Here is a 19,871-nt window from a genome sequence, read left to right on the forward strand (position 1 = left end):
CTTTCTTTATAATTGTATGCAGCGTACAATCTGCTATTTCTTGCCAATGGCTATTGCACAGGGACAGTACTTACACAGTATTTGCACAGATTGGGGTTCAGGTGGTCCAGGCATCTGGTTTTGGTCCTAGACGCACCATTTGAGGAAGGTTGCTTTCTCACCACTGAGTCCCAGTGGCTGTTAGTGAGGGGCTAACAAGCCACATAGTGAGGGGCACTGGGTGAAAAGTGTTTACAACTGGAATATAAAGAAATACAATAGAATTTATGAAAAACTATAAATAACAAAGATTGAAAAACACAAAGTGCAAAAGAATTCACACCATGCAAATAATTTTTTTTAAAAATAAATAGAACAGTAAACATGAGATGTAGAGTTCCTGAAAGTGAGTCAATAGGTTGTGGAATCAGTTCATCATTGAGGAGAGTGAAGTTATCCCTGGTAGTTTAGGAGCCTGATGGCTGCTGGGTAATAACTGCTCCTGAACCTGGTGTTGTGGGATCTAATGTTCCTATATCTCACCATCCAGAACCTGCCCTCTTATCAATAGTCCCATCAACAAAGCAGTACAGAGCCTGAAGACCCACACTCAATGTTTTCCAAACAGCTGCCATCAGTCCTGTCATCAGATTTCTGAAATGTCCATGAACTCACAAATTCTATCTCATAACACTTTGTTTGGCTATTAGTTAATTTTTATAATTTAAATGTTCAAAGTAAATACATTATCAAAGTAGTTATATGTTACCATGTGCCACCCTGAGATTTATTTTTCTGAAGACATTTACAAGAAAATAAAGTAAAGTAAATTTTATATAAAACTCTGCATAAAGGAAGACTAACAAACAGCCAAAGAGCAAATGAAGGCAAACTTGTTTCTCACACCACCAGGTAGGTTCAGGAAGTTATTACCTTATAACCATCATCCTCTCGACCCAGTGTAGATAATTTCAACAGGTGATGTGGAGTCATGTGAGCTTTGGACACTAGTGTCAGAAGTCAATACCGGTGGCTGGATTTTGGTCACTGAGAACAAAGCACTGACACTCCTGTGTTCAATGCCATCAATCCAAAGACTGGTTTTACCCATCTCAGGAGGTGGGGCTATTAACTCTCTCTCCCTCCCACAGTTGTCATCAGCCCTGGCTATGTTCAGTATTGGGGTGTTGTGTTTCAGGAGAGAAAGAATAAAAATGGTGGAGCAAACATCTAACTGCCTCATTTTCTTTCTTCTAGTTATCTTGTGCAGTAGTATGTTCCGAAACATTCTGTCCCAAAATCACAGCTGTCAACCGGGTTATCAATTTGATCCGTCACGAAACAAATGTTTGGGTGAGTGTTAAATCCCCTCAGGTGACTGAGTTTGGTTGAGGTTTAAGTTGATGATACAGTCCAATTAATGGTGTCAATGAACGTACACTCAGTGCCCACTTTATTAGGTACACATGTACACCTGCTCATTAATGCAAATGTCCAATTGACCAATCATTTGGTAGTAACTCAATGCACAAAAGCATGCAGACATAATAAAAGGGTTCAACTGTTGTTCAGACCAAATGTCAGGATGGGGTAGAAATGTGATGTAAGTGACTTTGGCTGTGGAATGATTGTTGGTGCCAGATGGGGTGGTTTGAGTATCTCAGAAACTGCTGATCTCCTGGATTTTCACACACAAGACTCTAGAGCATCCAGTGATTGGCAGTTCTGTGAGTGAAAACACCTTGTATAAAGAAAGTGTTATGTTTTGTAACTCTGAAACATAAAATTAATTAAAAGCAAAACCACAGAGACACAGCCAGGGATAACTCATGTACATTTTGTTTCATCTAAATGATCCAGAACACTTAATCAAAGAATATATTTACAATATTACTCAAATTACTCAGAGCCATGTACATTTAGTTTTGTTTTTAATTTAGTGGGATGTGCAAATATGATGTGGTGGCATGATGACATGTGCCATTCACATACTTTTAGTTTTTACACATAACCCAGAATTAATCATTTAAATGAATACAAAATACTTAATCAAAGAATATATTTAGAGAAAGCTCAAATATTTCTGAGGTATTAAATACACATCAGAAAGATCAGAAATATAATTTAATTTATTTTCCACTCTATAGCTCTGAATAAAATATTTATTTATTTAGAGATATAGAGTGGAACAGGCCTTTCTGGTCCAATGAGCCACACTGTAGCAACCCACCTATTTAACCCTAGCCTAATCACAGGACATTTTACAATAACCAATTAGCCTACCAACAAGTACGACTTTGGACACTGGGAGGAAACCACAACACTTGGAGGAAATCCACACACTCCTGGGGAGAATGTACAAGCTCCTCCCAGACAGTGTCAGAATTGATAATGCCCTGAGTTGCAATTGCATTGTGCTAGCCGCTTGCTACCGTGGCACCTGGATGTAATTTTCTAAATTCCACCAACTACAGTAGAATCCACTTGTAATGGAGAGCAAAATGTTTATGATTGTAAAGAATTTTCCCTCTTTACACAGATATCAATGAATGTGAAATGACTTCATGTGGACCTCGCAAAATGTGTTGGAACACAGTTGGTTCTTACAACTGTCATTGCAATGTTGGGTACAATACAATCAATCAGGTCTGTGAAGGTGAGGACTTTAAATAACTATGAAGTCAAGAATAAAATTCAAGACTAAATTATTAGTTGTGAATGTGTTAGAGAATGTGAATTAAACACAATTTTGAGGGGTATAGATAGGGTAAATGCAAGCAGGCTTTTTCCACTGAGGATGGGTAGGACCATGAAATGTCATGGGGTAAGGGTGAAAGGTGAAAAGTTTAAGGGAAACATGAGGGGAACTTCTTCACTCAGAGGGTTTGTGAGAGTGTGGAACTAGCTGTCAGCGTAAGGGGTGCAAGCGAACCTGATTTCAATGTATAAGAGAAGTTTGGATAGGGGCATGGATAGCAGGGGCAAGGAGGGATACGGTCATGCATTAGTTACAGGTCGATGGGAGTAGGCCATTTAAATGGTTTGGCATGGACTGGATGGGCTAAAAGGCCTCCTTCTGAGCTGTACTTTCCTTTGACTCTATGAGGCACTACGGTCGAGAGGCGGTTAGTGCGACGCTATTACATTTCAGGGTGTCAGAGTTTGGAGTTCATTTCCAGTGCCATCTGTAAGGAGTTTGTACAAAAGTCTGGGCAGAGTAGTGGAGATGAAATTTCACTCTGATAAGCGTGAGGGTGGAGATCTCAAAGGTAAGACCCTCTGAGATCAAATGGGTCTCCGGGGTCAAATGGTAGGACCCTAGAGAGTATTGAAGTGTAAAGGGACCTTAATGTGTAGTCAAGCAATCCCTGAAGTGTTTCTCTGTCAGTGCAGATATCGACGAATGTAATTCCTCTCCGTGTGACCATGAAGCAACATGTCAGAACACAGATGGTTCATTCCAGTGCATCTGTAGCAGAGGTTTTCAGTCGACTGAGAAGACTGGCTCCAATGGAAGAAGGAGCTGTGAAGGTAATGGCCGTAAATATCTGTGACATAGAATAAAGATGAAATTGCCAATCTCCAGGGTGGTCAACGTCAAGGTCAAAGTTCAGTTTATTGTAATATGCACAAATATACGTACGTATGCATTAGTGGAATGTAAAACTTACCTGATGGGCCGAATGGCCTAATTCTGCTTCTATGTCTTTTGATTTTTCAGTCTTACCTTCAGCAGCATCACAGGCACAAAGCATCATATAAACGTCATTCACAAGACTCTGATTAACTGGTCCTGTTTGGGAGAACTCCAAAAGAACAAAAACTAATCGTGAATGTTGCCAAGATTCCCTTTAGTTACTTGGGACAGTATGCCATATCCAAGAAAAGAGGTTCTGGCAATGGAGAGGGTTCACAAGGATGATCCCGGGAATGACACGGTTAACGTATGAGGAACATCTGATGGTTCTAGGCCCGTGCTCACTTGAATTTCTTTAGCAGAGGGTGGTGAATCAGAGGAATTCATTGCCTCAGATGGCCATGGAGGCCAAGTCATTCGGTGTATTTAAAGTGCAAGTTGAGGGGGACTTCCGGTCGGCAGCCATATGGAGTAGTCGCAGAGAACAAGCGCTCCATTCTATTTTCTATCTCCACACTCTTTCTTCCCCCTTCTCTCATACCAACCTGTTAGACTTTTTGCTCTTCCACCTGTCTGCAAATACCCTTGCTTCACAATCACTTCAAGGAGTACTAGCCCAGGAAAAAAGACAAATCAGCGGCTGGCCTGACTGTGGAGGCCATCTCTACACTACTAGACCAACATCGTGCAGCATTAGTGGCTGAATTCAAATCTTCTTTCAGCCTGCTGGAAGCGAAACTTGACCAAATACAATCCAAAGTGGAGGACGATGGCCAATGCTTACCTTCTCTCGAGCTCACCACGAGCGATCTGATCCAGCACGTCAGTGAACTGGAAACTATCTGCTCCAGCTTACGTGAAAACAATATCAGGTTAACGTCTAAAGTTACTGACTTGGAAGGCCGGAGCAGATGGCAGAACCTACGCACCCTGGGCTTGCCCGAATCTATCAAAGGCGGGCGTCCTACTGAATTTTTTTCCACTCTGCTTTGTGAGATTTTCGGGAAGGAGACCCTTCCGTCCCCGCCAGAGATTGACAGAGCCCACCATTCACTAGCAGCTAAATCAGCTCCAGGACAGAGACCATGTCTGGCTATCCTTTGCCTGCACCGCTACAAGATTAAAGATCTCCTGGTCAGAGAGGCCCGGCGGAGAGGGAAGCTATAATACTACGGCCAACAGATTCGGGTTGTGGAAGACTACTCTCCTGAAGTTTTGAGCCTGTGAGCTGAGTACAGAGAAGTAATGATGGAGCTATACAACCGAGGACTCAGGTCTCTCCTACTATCTCCTGCGCATCTCCGCATCACACTTCCCAGCGGTGTAAAGAAGTGGCTACGCTCCATGGACAAAGCACGGAACTACATCAATAGCCTCCCCACTGCATGGAACTCTTCATAAAATACTTTTTTTTCCATACCCTCTGCAGGCAACGTTAGTAGTGCCTGGATAGCGAGGTCTGGTCTGACTTGGCCGGGTTAGGTGCTGACTACTATGAAGGGTGGAATAATATTCACTCAAACTGCTCTCTCTCTCTCAAGTATTTCCTTTTATCTCCAATTCAATGAACTCCACAACCTTACATGGGAAGAGCACTGGATAAAGTCTGCTTTTTTAAAATTATTTTTTCACTTTTTTCAAATATAAGTTTATATTTCTGTTTTATGGTTCATTTTTCAGAGCCATGTTTAACAAACCTTGGGGAAATTGTTTACCTCTCATTAAGCACAATGTCAGTTTAGGAGTGTTAAATGCTTACTGTTTCCTTTAAATAATAACGGGGTGGCAGATGATGCTACGAGTGATAGCAAGTTGTACTGTTGGGTGACTATTGGTCTTAAGAGCTTGTTGCTATGTTCTTTGGCAGCTGTCTTGTGGGTTGGGGTGGGGGGAGGATATTCCAATGCCAATACTGTTTTAAGAACCTTTAAAAGTCCTCGTTATACAGGATTTATTTCTGCTCTGCTTCTCTTTGTTTTACATTTTTGCCTCAGAGCTGATACCCAAAATCTTGATACCGCTTATGCCTATCAATCTGTATCTTTTTTAAAGGAGAATGGTTAGTCCGTTAAATTTTGTCAGGTGGAATGTCAAGAGGCTGAAGCACCCTGTTAAAAGAAGGAAGGTGTTCTCGCATCTCAAACAGTTTAATACAGCAATTGCATTTCTACAAGAAACACACATTCGCAATTCTGATCATTTCTATCTTATGTCACGATTGATGGGGTAGCACTTCCACTCCACTTTTCAGGCTAAAGCCAGGGGGCTCTCAATTCTCATTAACCAAAACGTTCCCTTTGAGCTCCACAACACAATATCAGACACAAATGGCCGTTTTGTCATTGTCTCGGGGAAATTATATAATATATTGGTAGTGCTGGCTAACATATATGCTCCTAACTCAGACGATGTGGGCTTCTTTGAACATTTTTTCCTGCACTGCCTGATCTCAGTTCACACTCTCTCATACTAGGTGGAGACTTCAACTGGTAATTAGATCCGGTGCCAAATCAATCATCTCCTTTTCCCAGAGTACTAAGCAAATCTGCTTCATTAATTCAGTCCTTCCTTTCCAACTATGGCATCTCCAATGCATGGCATTTTCTCCACCCAAATAACAGAGAATATTCTTTCTTCTCACGCGTTCATCACTCCTTTACTAGAATTGATTATTGTATAATTGATAATCAGCTGATTCCTTTGGTCTGTTCCCGTGTTTATCAGAGCTTAGTGATATCAGACCATACCCTGGTTGTCCTGTCCATAACTCTTTCTGGCCTTCCACAAATAAATAAGCACTGGCGTTTCAATTCGACCTTACTGTCAGATAATGATTTTGTAAAAATTATGGAGGACCATATAATCTTTTTCCTTAACACCAATATGTCACCTGAAACCTCAAGCCTGGTTGCTTGGGAAACTATGAAAGTATACCTCAGGGGTCAAAGAATCTCCTACTCTGCGAATATGAAAAGAAAGACCCATAAAGAACGACTAAATATGGCCAATCAAATTAAAGAAATAGAGCAACAATATGCTCCATTTTAAAATCCAGAGCTGTATGAAAAACGAGTGGAACTCCAAACCAAATTTGATCTTATTTCCACTCACCCAATTGAATGCCAACTTTTGAAGAGCAAGAGCTGGTTTTATACCCATGGTGACAAATCTGGCAAATTTTTAGCCAACCAATTAAGGGGCCTTAAAGCCAAACAACACATCACAAAACTTTGAATGGAAAATGGAAGCATCACCTCAAATCACTCTGAAATCAATGACACATTCAGGAATTATTACTCCTGATCTTATTGTTCTGAATCCCCAAACAATAACATTTTGGTCGAGAATTTTTTAAACAGCTGAAATATCCCCAAACTCTCTCCTGATTTCAAAATGAGACCAAGTGAGCCAATATCATTAGAGGAAATATCCTCAGCCATTTCGTCACTGCAGACTGGTAAATCTCCAGGACCCGACAGGTTCCCAGTAGAATTCTTTAAATCATTTTCATCACTGCTCTTACCTCAATTAACCTTGATTCTATCTGATTCATTTAAACAAGGTAAATTGCCAGCATCATTTAATGAGGCATGCCTCATTCTTCAAGCAAAGAGAGGCAAGGATCCAACAGAGTGCTCGTCATACAGGCCAATCTCTCTGTTAAATGTCGATGTCAATATTTTAGCTAATGTCTGGACCTGTAGACTGGAGAACATCCTACCCTCAATTATTTCTGAAGACCAAACTGGCTTTGTCAAAAACCACCTCCCCTTTTTTAACATATGATGCCTCTTCAATTTTTATACTCACCTTCAATTGGAATCCCTGAATGTGTCATTTCCTTAGATGCAGAGAAAGCCTTCGACCATATGCAGTGGAATTACCTCTTTGCTGCTTTAGAAAAGTTAGATTTCGGACCAAATTTTATCATGTGGATTAAATTGTTATATTTGTGTCCCACTGCCTCTGTTTTGACCAACACTCAGCAATCCCAACCCTTCAACCTCAAACGTGGAACCCACCAAGGGTGCCCTTTAAGCCTTTTACTGTTCAATCTGGCCATAGAGCCACTGGCTATTGCATTCCATAGTTGTGCAGACCTGATGGTGATTTGGAGGGGGTGAGTTGAACACAAAGTTTCCCTTTATGCTGATGATCTTTTACTTTTTATATCAAACCCAATCACCTCCTTACCCCCCATGTTCTCACTCCTTGACAAATTTAGCCAGTTTTCTGGATACAAACTTAACTTACACAAGAGCGAACTTTTTCCAATAAATAGATAAGCACAAACGTTAGAGTTTCATAACCTCCCTTTTAAGGTAGTGAATAACCAATTTACTCACCTTGGTGTTACAGTAACAAGGAAATATGTATCTTTTTGGAGAAAACTTTATTAATTTGTTAAATCAAACAAAACAGAACCTAGCGCAGTGGTCACCCCCTCCTTGTCCCTGATGGGCCGAATCAACGTTGTCAAAATGAACATCCTTCCTAAATGTTTATACCTTTTTTGATCCATACCAATTTTCATTCCTATAGCCTTTTTTGACTCACTAGACTCAGTCATATTGCCCTACCTATGCAAGGGCAAGTGTCCCCAACTGAATAAAGTTCATCGTCAAAAATCTAAAAGTGTTGGGGGCAGGACTCTGCCCAATTTCCACTTATACCACTGGGCAGCTAACATTCATTGTCTCATCTTTTGGTCTCATTTTTTATAATCAGTCTGACTGCCCATTATGGGTGACAATGGAGCTGAACTCTACTAAGAATGTTTACATCTCCACACTTCTTGGATCCGCACTCCCTTTTCGTACATCTAAACCAATTGCTAATGCTTGTCATCAGGCACACCCTGAGAGTGTGGACTCAGCTCAGAAAGTATAGTGGCCTCCATGGCTTCTCTCTTTCAAGTCCTATTCTACATAATCATCTCTTCCAGCCTTCTATACATGATTCAACATTTCAAGACCGGTACAGAAAGGACATCAGACGCTTTAAAGATCTTTTTTAGACGACTGCTTTGCATCATTTGAACAAATGTCTGCAAAGTTTAATCTCCCCAACACTCATTTCTTCAGATATTTGCAAATCAGACATTTTATCTGGCCTCTGATACCAAACTTCCGAGACACCTGACACAAACGTCATTGATTTATTTCGCTGTATGAATCCATTGCACAAGGGTCTAATATCTATTATCTGCAACAAGATGGCGGCTCTCAGGTAAGCCTATCTTGACAAAATTAAAACTGCCTGGGAGCAAGATTTAAATTTTTCATTGTCAGAGGAGGCATGGGATAAAGTCCTCAAATTAGTTAACTCAACCTCTTTATGTGCCCACCACTTCCTGTTACAGTTCAAGGTCGTACACAGGGCCCATATGTCTAAAACTCAGTTATCTCACATTTACCCAGATGTTAATCCCTGTTGCGACAAATGCAAAAGGTTCGAGGCTTCCCTTATCCATATGTACTGGACATGCCCTAGTTTGGAAAAATACTGGAAAGATGTCTTCCAAACTCTATCCCAAATACTTAATTACAATCTGGAACCTAACCCTTTGATCGACCTTTTCGGCACCTCCAGAGAAGGGGACATGCACCTAAGCCCAACTAAACATCGCACGCTGTCTTTTGCCTCTCTGTTGGCCAGGCACGCAGTTTTGCTCAGGTGGAGGGATGCTGCCCCGCCCATCCACACTCAGTGGCTCAGGGACATCATGTCCAGTCTACACCTTGAGAAGATCCACTACTCAATCCTCAATTCGGAAATAAAGTTCTAAAAGGTGTGGGGACCCTTTCTTGAATATTTTCAAAATTCCTAGCCAGACTAAAGGTCCATTCTTTCTCACTTTCCTCAGTACATAAATCCCTGGCCTCCAGCATTTCCCAGTAAAACTCTTCGGACTCAGATTTGTTGTTATACAACAGGAAGTGGGAAAGCTCAGAGGATCTGACCGCATCTGTGGAACGAGGAACTGGAAACATGAGAAAATGGGAAAAGAAAGTGTGTCCCTGATAGAGTGGTGAGACCATGTTGTTAAAGGAGACACAATGCATCCAGGTAATGGATGAATGACCACAATTAAAGAGAAAGTAAAATGAAAATGTAGGGTGCAGAGTCGAGCATGCTGGAAATCTGAAACCAGGGATGGTGCTGGAATCTCCCAGCATTCTGTTTCTCATTCACAGATGCTGCCTGACCTACTAAGTATTTCCAATGCTGACTTTCCAATGCAGATTCAGGGAGGAAGTGGGCAATTAACTGAATTTTAAATGTCACTAAACCTGGTCATGCCACAGTCATATTAAAGAGGAGTGGAGCACTGAGAGTCCTCTTTCCTCCCCTGTTCCCATCCAGTGAAAAGCAGCTCCAGTACAGAAGGTGAGGCTGCTGCTGACCTTCCACACTGCTGTCAATAAGCTCATTAAATGGAGAGCAGGGTACCAACCATCCCAGTTTCTAACAGGTGACCGGCCATTTGGTTCCTTGAGTCCATTCCAGCTCTTCCTTAACTCCAATTTCTCATCTCCTTTCTCAAACCATAAGGCTCCTTCCCAAGAATACTCACTCAGTCCTTTGTTCCAGCGGAGGTCTTCTCTGGATTAAACAACACAGTGCAGAGTTACTCCATCCTGACCCACAGAGCCCGGATATAAAAGGGAGCAATCCATGTTTACTATTGAGAGAGATTTTCCCTGTTCACACAGATATCGATGAATGCAAGGCCTCACCTTGTCACGAACATGCAACTTGTATCAACGTAGTGGGATCCTACCAGTGCAACTGCAATGCAGGGTTTCAGGCATTACCTGCGACCACCAACCTCATGGCAGGGAAAGTTTGTGAAGGTAAGGACTTTGTCTCAGCATGAAAATGGAGAATAAATCCCATCTGATTGAGGATATCATTCCTCCTCAATTCACCTACAGGGTCCCCCAGCTAAAGAATTTAATGGGCTCTGTCCTATGTAAATTGCACAGGGGAGTAATTGTGGGAGGTGGGGAAGTTATCATTGGTTTTTCTGTTGTTTCCTTTGATAAATCTGATCACTAGTTCAAATGGGAAGGGAAAAGGGACTGACAAGCAAATGGGAATAGCTCATTGTGGTCAGCATGGATGAGATGGGCCAAAGGTTCTTTTTCTCTGCTGTATTACTCCATGACTTTATATTTCAGAGTTTGTGAAATGAATTCATTGAACAGTCATGTTCCTTTCGGAACAACAAACAGAGTACAGCATTGTCCAGGGACAGGTGTGACTGAAGGAGGCAACTCTGGCTGGCATGGTGATTACTATTGCAAACTTGATTCCCAAACTCCCACACAGTCTAATGTCAGCCTCTCAGAGCAGGTTCAGTGAGGGTCTGAGTAATCCATGGGGACACGGAGGGGAATAGTCAGAGATGGACCATGCAAAGATGAGAGGAGCTTGGAGTTTGGCATCAAAAATGATAACATTTCTCAGTTCTGTATGAATGTAGGAAGCAGCATCAATGCAATTGTTGATGGACTGGAGAAAGCTGAGGGAGATGGTCTGGACAGGTTTGAAACAAGGACACATGTCCCACCAAAGTTCAGGTGTAGCTTCTCCCATGTGAATTCGTACAGCCACACCGATGACCACGAGAAAGTGAGAGACGAGTAAGAGATATCAATGAGTGTGAAGCTTCTCCGTGTCACCCCCTCACAACTTGTTACAACACATCGGGTTCCTACCTTTACAACTGTAATGTGGATTTTCAGGCAACTCCAGCGACAGTCAGCCTCACTGCAGGAAGATTTGGTGAAGGTAGAGACTTTATATCACCATGAAAGTGAAAATTAATCACAGGGCTGTGTGGGTGTCATCAATCTTCCTGGATTGTCTTGAAGATATTCTTGGAATTAAAGAATTAACTCACAGGGTTTGCATTGTGTAAATCGTGTGGTTGGTAAACAATGATGTTTTCTTTGTTTTATCATTATTTCCAGATATTTTTAGAATTAGGGACAGAATTCATGGACTAGGCAGGTCCTTTGGGCACAGGATATCATGCAATACAACTGTGAGGACTGTGTCCAATCTGATTGACAGTTTTAGCTCTCATTTCATTTTTCAATCTTTTTATTGATTTTCAAATAAAGAATATACAAATCAGAGGAGGAGTTTAGCAAACAGATAATATAAAAGACATATAAACCGCAATAAAAAAAACAAAAAGTATATAATGTCAAAATCAGATAGGTAAAATGTTACGCTGTTATATATACAATATAGTCCAAAAAAAAACTACAACTCCTCATACCAATCAGAAAAAAAGATTGGAAATTTTATTTGATATAGGGAAAATCCCCACTAACTAAACTAAAATAAAAAAAAGAGAAAATAAAAAGAAAGATTGGGCAGTCCAATTGAGGATAAAATTAGAAAAAAGTAAAAGAGAAAAAAACAACATCCTTCCAGTCATCTCCGAACATTCACGGATAAGGATTTTCCCAAAAGAGAATAAAGAAAAATAAATAAATAAAAAATAAATTAAGTCATGTGAAAATATTGAATAAAGGGTCACCAGACTTGTTCAAAATTAAAAGATGTATCAAATGTCTGGCTTCTAATTTTGTCCAAGCTTAGATGTGACATAATGGAGGAGAGCCAATAAAAATCAGTAGGTGGTCTTTCCAGTATAACAAGATAGCTCTCCTGGCCAGTAAAGTTGAAAAGGCTATCACATGTTGAGTGGAAGCAGACACTTTGCTTGCTTCCTCTGGAATAATCCCAAAAATCACGGTAAGTGAATTGGGTTGAACATCCACATCTATAACTTTATATAATATTCGAGACACATCCCTCCAAAAATTGCTTAAGCTTACATATGACCAAAGTATACGAGTTAGAGTAGCTACTTCTGCGTTACTTCTGTCACAAATAGGGCTTATATTAGGTAAAATATGCGCCAATTTATTTTTGGACATATAGGCCCTGTGTACTATCTTAAACTGAATTAAGGTATGGTGTGCACAGATAGATGAATTATTGACTACATAATAAATTAAACTCCATTGATTATCTGAAAGTGAATGTTGAAGTTCTACTTCCCAGATGCGTTGAACCCTATCATTAGGTGACATGCGAGCATTCATTAACTGTTTATAAATGATAGCTATTAATTGGTTTTGAAAATGTTTAAGCTGAAAAATAGCATAAGCCACATTTAAAGAGCAGGCCAAGGGGTAATTCGGTAAAAAATCACGTAAAAAATTCCTAACCTGTAAGTATCTGAAAAATGTGTATTAGAGATGTCATATTTATCCATTAACTGTGAAAAGGACATTAAACAGTCCTGTAAAAACAAATCTAAAAAAGTTTTTATTCCCTTAATTTTCCATGTTAAAAAAGCCTTATCCAAAGTTGATGGTTTAAAAACGAAATTAGAATAAATATTACTAAAAAGTAGAAAATCTTTTAATTCAAAAAATCTACGAAACTGAAAGCAAATTTTTAAAGTATGTTTAACAATAGGGTTGAGAGCTTGTCTACCTATTCTGGAGAGCGAAAACGGAAGGGGACCTCCTAATAAAAAAGCTAACAAAAACCCCATTACTGAATTTTCCTCTAACTGTAACCATGAAGGGCGATCTTGGTCATCTATATCATAAATCCAAAAAGTAATATAATGAATTTTAGTTGCCCAATAATAAAATCTAAAGTTTAGTAAGATCAGTCCTTCATCTTTTTTTGGTTTTTGCAAAAAAAGTTTATTCAGTCTAGAGCTTTTATTATTCCAAACATCAGACAAAATCATAGAATCTATTTTATCAAAAGATGTTTTTGGAACAAAAGAGGGAACTGCTTGAAATATATAAAAACATTTTGGTAGAATAACCATTTTTATAGCATTTATTCGACCTATCAATGACATTGACATAGGCGACCATTTAGAAAGCACCTGTTGAGTATATTCAACTAAAGGGGAGAAATCATACCTATATAGGTCTTTAAAATATTTAGTAATTTTGATACCAAGGTAAGTGAAATGGTTTTTGGCAATATTAAAAGGTATTTTATCATAATAATCAAAATAATTATTATTAGGAAAAATTCAGTTTTATGTAAATTAAGTTTATATCCAGAGAAAATACCAAATTCTGTAAATATAGATAACATAAAAGGAATAGATTTCCTAGGATTTGAAATGTAAGTTAATAAATCATCCACATATAACAAAACCTTATGTAATTTAACCTCTCTTAATACCCTGCACAGAATTAGAATCCCTAAGAGCAATAGCAAGTGGTTCTAAAGCCAAATTAAAAAATAAAGGACTAAAAGGACATCCCTGGTGGGTTCCTCTATATAATCTAAAATATGGAGACCTGATTATTAATCATAACCGCAGTTACCAGGGCATGATAAATCAATTTAATCCAGGAAATAAATCCTGGACCAAAATTAAACCTTTTCAAAACCTGAAATAGATAAGGCCACTCCACCCTATCAAAGGCTTTCTCTGCATCCAAAGATACAATACATTCAGATTCTTTGGTTGAGGGGGAATAAATGATATTTAACAATCTTTGAATATTAAAATGTGAGTACCTATTTTTGATAAATCCTGTTTGGTCATTTGAGATAACATTAGGCAAGATAGTCTCAAGCCTATTTGCTAGAATCTTAGAGAGGATTTTAAAATCTACATTCAATAAAGAAATAGGTCTATAGGATACACATTCCAGTGGGTCTTCTTTTTTTTGGAATCAATGAAACTAGTACTTCATAAAAAGTTTTAGGAAAGTTCTCAAAGGATGTAGAATCGGTAAACGTTTGATGAAAATGCGGTATAAGCATTTCATGAAAAGTCTTGTAAAATTCTACCATACAACCATCAGGTCCCTGAGCTTTACCTAATTGCATAGAGGATATAGCCTTGGCTATCTCCTCTTGTTTAATAGTTGTATCTAATATATCAACATCTTGAATTGAAATTTGAGGTATGTTTAACCTTTGCAAAAATCTATTCATAATAATAGTGCTATCAGAGAATTCAGATTTATAAAGATTAGAATAGAAGTCCATAAACATCTTATTAATTTCATAAGGATCTAAAGTTTCTGTTCTATCTGGTCAACAAATTTTTGAAATCTGTCTTCTGACCATCCCAACCTTTAAATGACCCACCAAAAGCTTAGCAGATTTTTCCCCATGCATATAAAATAAACTTTTAGATATAAAAATTTGCTGTTCAATGGGAAAGGTCAGAAGCAAATCATACTGTGATTGAAGTTCGACCCTTTATACAGGTCTTCAGTAGGTTTAACTGAATACGCTTTATCTATCTGTTTAATTTTATTAATAAGCACAGACAATTCTGCTTTAGTTTTCTTTCTCAGAGCTGCTGAGTATGAGATTATCTGTCCCCTAAGAAAAGATTACAACATGTCCCATATAACCAGATTTGACATTCCTTCAGTTGTATTAAATTCAAAAATTGTAGAAATTTGCTCCTTAATAAAATTAACTAAAGCTGGATCCTGTAACAATATGGGATTCAGTCTCCACTGTGACATTTTCAAAAAGCTATCCGAAAGCTTAAGGGTTAACTTTAAAGGCGCATGATCTAAGAGCGCAATGATGTCATACGCACATTCAACAATGGAGTTTAACAGACGTGTATCTAAAAAAAAGTAATCAATTTGAGAATACTTATGAAGAATGTGTGAGAAAAAAGAGAAATCTTCATCATTGGGGTGTTTATATCTCCAAATATCAACGAGGCCATATTCTAATAAAAAAGACTTAATACAAGCTGCCACTTTATTAGGAAGCGATGGATTGGTAGATGACCTGTCAATCGCTAGATTTAAACAACAATTAAAGTCACCACCCATGATCAACTTTATATTCATTGAGATTCGGTAACTCAGAAAAAAGTTTCTTAAAAAAAAAATCAGAATTATCTACATTAGGTGTGTATACACACACCAGAGCTACCTTTAGCTCGCATAATAAACCAGTAACAATTAAATATCTTCCAATCGAATCAGTAGTAGTATTAAAGTGTAAAAAAGGGATTTTGGGGCTAAGAAATATAGAAACACCTCTGATCTTACAATTAGACAGCGAGTGAAACAGAGGACCTTTCCAGAAACAAAAAAACCTGTCCTCATCCTGTTTTCGTATATGATAGATAGATAGATAGATAGATACTTTATTCATCCCCATGGGGAAATTCAACATTTTTTCCAATGTCCCATACACTTGTTGTACATACAATACTTAACTCAGTAATAATATGATATGCATCTAAATCACTAACTCAAAAAGCATTAATAATAGCTTTAAAAAAAAAGTTCTTAAGTCCTGGCAGTTGAATTGTAAAGCCTAATGGCATTGGGGAGTATTGACCTCTTCATCCTGTCTGAGGAGCATTGCATCGACAGTAACCTGTCGCTGAAACTGCTTCTCTGTCTCTGGATGGTGCTATGTAGAGGATGTTCAGGGTTTTCCATAATTGACCGTAGCCTACTCAGCGCCCTTCGCTCAGCTACCGATGTTAAACTCTCCAGTACTTTGCCCACGACAGAGCCCGCCTTCCTTATCAGCTTATTAAGACGTGAGGCGTCCTTCTTCTTAATGCTTCCTCCCCAACACGCCACCACAAAGAAGAGGGCGCTCTCAACAACTGACCTATAGAACATCATCAGCATCTCACTGCAGACATTGAATGACGCCAACCTTCTAAGGAAGTACAGTCGACTCTGTGCCTTCCTGCACAAGGCATCTGTGTTGGCAGTCCAGTCTAGCTTCTCGTCCAACTGTACTCCCAGATACTTGTAGGTCTTAACCTGCTCCACACATTCTCCATTAATGATCACTGGCTCCATATGAGGCCTAGATCTCCTAAAGTCCACCACCATCTCCTTGGTCTTGGTGACATTGAGACGCAGGTAGTTTGAGTTGCACCATATCACAAAGTCCTGTATCAGTTTCCTATACTCCTCCTCCTGTCCATTCCTGACACACCCCACTATGGCCGTGTCATCAGCGAACTTCTGCACATGGCAGGACTCCGAGTTATATTGGAAGTCAGATGTGTACAGGGTGAACAGGACCGGAGAGAGTACGGTTCCCTGTGGCGCTCCTGTGCTGCTGACCACTGTGTCAGACCTACAGTCTCCCAACCGCACATACTGAGGTCTATCTGTCAAGTAGTCCACTATCCAATCCACCATGTGAGAGTCTACTCCCATCTCCGTTAGTTTGTGCTTTAAGATCTTGGGCTGGATGGTGTTAAAGGCACTAGAGAAGTCAAGGAATGTAATCCTCACAGCACAACTGACCCCATCTAGGTGAGAGAGTGATTTGTGCAGCAAATACGTGATAGCATCCTCCACTCCCACCTTCTCCTTATACGCAAACTGATTTTCTTGCGCAAAAATAATATCTGCATTAAGTGTTTTTAATTTCTTAAAAATCTTTTTATGCTTAATGGGGTGATTGACATTTCCAATTGGACTGTTCCAATTCCAAGCTATTATATTAATTTTATTAACATCCATGTTTAAAATTGAATTTAAGATTACATAAAAGAAATGTTACACAAGTACAGATGAAACCAAAAGGCGCCGGTACAACCAGAAGGAGTGATGCATTTACGAAAGAGAATTCCATCAAAAGAACTGCCCAATCAAGAAAAAAAACCTACTCTAATAGACCCCTCCCCCCTCCCGCCTCCCAAAAGATAAGAATTAGCTGGTCCCATGCTAAACTAATAACCCTTGACCCTGTTCTCCATCTTGCAGTTCCATATATTAAAATAAAACAAAGATCCCACGGAAAACAGCCCTAATGAAAGGCACAAACAGAATTCAACTATTATAATGTTATGCCTAACAGTAATAAATACATAATCAACAACGGCCATCTTAGAATCAGCTAAAGTATCTTAAACACATATTCAAAAAAAGAGAATAAATCCAAGCAAATAATATTACAAACAATATTCTTTCTCTCAAAAAAGAAAAGTAAATGAGTATATATATAAAACAGATCTAAAACTATAAGTATTGAAACAAATAAAAGAAATAAAAAGATTAGTACACAACTGGTCCTACACGGACCATTAGAGTACAATACTATAAAGGCTCCCTACAAAACAGTTTTATATGTACTAATTATTAATAAGGTAAAAAAAAATTAAATCAGCCACGTCCCATACCAAAGACTGAAAAGGCATAGGACATGCTTAACTCAGAAGATCCATAAACAACTCGTACAGCAAATACTTCAGAATTGCCTATTGAGTAACGGGGTTAACTTTAATATTTTATTCAGTAGGCTTAACTTTAAGATTTTTAATGTACTCTCATCCCTCCTGAGGAGAATAGATTCTCAGTGACAGAGATTTTTCAGGAAAAATTATCAGCTTTGCTGGAAAGTGAAGGGAAGGGTATAAATCTAATTTATACATTCCACTCATAACTTCTCGGTATTTCCTTCTTTCGGCAAAGATTTCAGGAGGATAGTCTTCGACTATACGAATCTGTGCTGAGTTAAAGATTAATTTCCACTTCTTTATGGCTTCTTGAAGAATAGCTTCTTTAGTCATATAATAATGCAGAGAAAGCATAATTGGTCGAGGATGTAATTCAGATGAATGCTGAGAAAATGGAATTCTATGGGCTCTGTCAATTAAAGGGCTAGCTTCCAGGGTCTCACTAAAAAGTGAGTACAACATATCTGAAAAGAATTTTAACAGATAACCAGCTTCAGTATTTTCAGGCAGTCCTAGAATACACAAATTCCTCCGATGCCCTCTACTATCTAAATCAACCATTCTTTCCTTCGTTTTAGATAGTTCTGAGGTAATTTCATTGATTTTCTTTTCCATCGAAGATACCTTCATTCCTTGATCTTTAATAGTTTCCTTGAATAGATCATGCTCATTCTCAATTCAGGTTGTAGTCTGCTGAAATGTTTGAAGTTGAGAGTCCAAATTTTTCAGAGAGTCTTGAGTTGTAGAAATAGCTTTTTCAAGCTTCCCGTTTGAACCGGCCAGCTTATCAATTTTAATATTAAGTGATCCTAATTCCAATTTCATGTCTTGTATTGAAGAAAATATTCCTCTTAATGTAACAGATTCCTCCGTTTTCTTGGTTTGTCCGTTTGTTCCATTTCAGTGAAAGTCTTGCCACTTCTCAGTTCAATGCCAGAACGACTTTTTTCGGCCATTGTAATTAAGTCGTAAATCCTTCAGTAGAAGTAATAAATCATCACAGCTAAAAGGGATCTGTCAGTGGTATATAAAATATATTAAAAGAGAGAGCCTCTAGGAATGCGACTTACTCCATATGCTACAAAATGGAGAAAACAGACAGTTTTAGCTCTCGTGGTCATTACTGCTACAATCCTGCATCCCAAATTCCCACATGGACCAACATGTTACTCTCTGAACCCATTCAGTGGAGGGGCTGGGAAATCTATTGGGACTGAGATGTGATCAACCCCATTCCGGGGTCAGGGAAACATTAAAGATGAGTCGAGCTACGGGCATCCAGTACACCTCTCCACTGGGAGGTTCAAAGGTCCAATTTAATGTCAGAGAAATGTATATAATATACATCCTAAAATGCTTTCCATTTGCAAACATCCACGAAAACAGAGAAGTGCCCCAAAGAATGAACGACAGATAAACATAAGAACCCTAAAGTCCCCCCAGCTTTCCTCCCTCACGCGCGTAAGAGCAGCGAGCAACAATCCCCCTCCCCCACCAGCAAATAAAGCAAGCATCGGTACCGTCTCCGAGCACTCATCGTGAGCAAAGCAATAGCAAAGACACAGTCTTGCAGTTACCCCACAGACTTCACATTTCATCCGGCATTTGACATTCCACAGGTTCTCTCTCTCCCTGATAAGGGAGAAAGAGGCATCTCCATTGTCTCCCCAGTGAGCGGGGAGACATAACAATAACCCATTTGTTTTAAGACATTAAAGGTCTGTTACATTGCTTTTTTTGAGCACTGTGCCTAAAGGTTGCACAGATCCCGGGTCTTCGGGCCCACAGCAGATATCCCGACTCCCCCGATGACACACGTGTCTCCTGCTGTGAAACCGACCCTCGATCCGCCCGTCACCAGAGCCCTGAGATGTTAAGCTTCTGAATTCGAGCCGGACTCTCAGGCTGAACCCTTGGCGTGCCGAACAACGGGCAGTCCTGAAACTCTGAGAACAGGTCCCATTCCCACAAAGAACTTAAGTCAGTGTGTAACTG

General features: G+C 39.3%; 1 protein-coding gene across 1 annotated transcript in view; it reads left to right on the top strand.

Moving 5' to 3' along the window:
- The window catches only part of LOC140739658 (adhesion G protein-coupled receptor E3-like), an 81,942-nt gene that overhangs the window by 21,059 nt on the left and 41,012 nt on the right, over nt 1-19,871 (top strand). Inside the window, exons 2-6 of the mRNA XM_073068032.1 lie at nt 1,237-1,332; nt 2,519-2,635; nt 3,373-3,510; nt 10,333-10,473; nt 11,106-11,265. Of these exons, the coding sequence (XP_072924133.1) occupies nt 1,237-1,332; nt 2,519-2,635; nt 3,373-3,510; nt 10,333-10,473; nt 11,106-11,265 (652 nt within the window). The remainder of the gene's footprint in view (nt 1-1,236; nt 1,333-2,518; nt 2,636-3,372; nt 3,511-10,332; nt 10,474-11,105; nt 11,266-19,871) is intronic.

This window comes from Hemitrygon akajei, chromosome 16 (genome assembly GCF_048418815.1).
Source record: "Hemitrygon akajei chromosome 16, sHemAka1.3, whole genome shotgun sequence".
Classification (NCBI taxonomy): Eukaryota; Metazoa; Chordata; class Chondrichthyes; order Myliobatiformes; family Dasyatidae; genus Hemitrygon; species Hemitrygon akajei.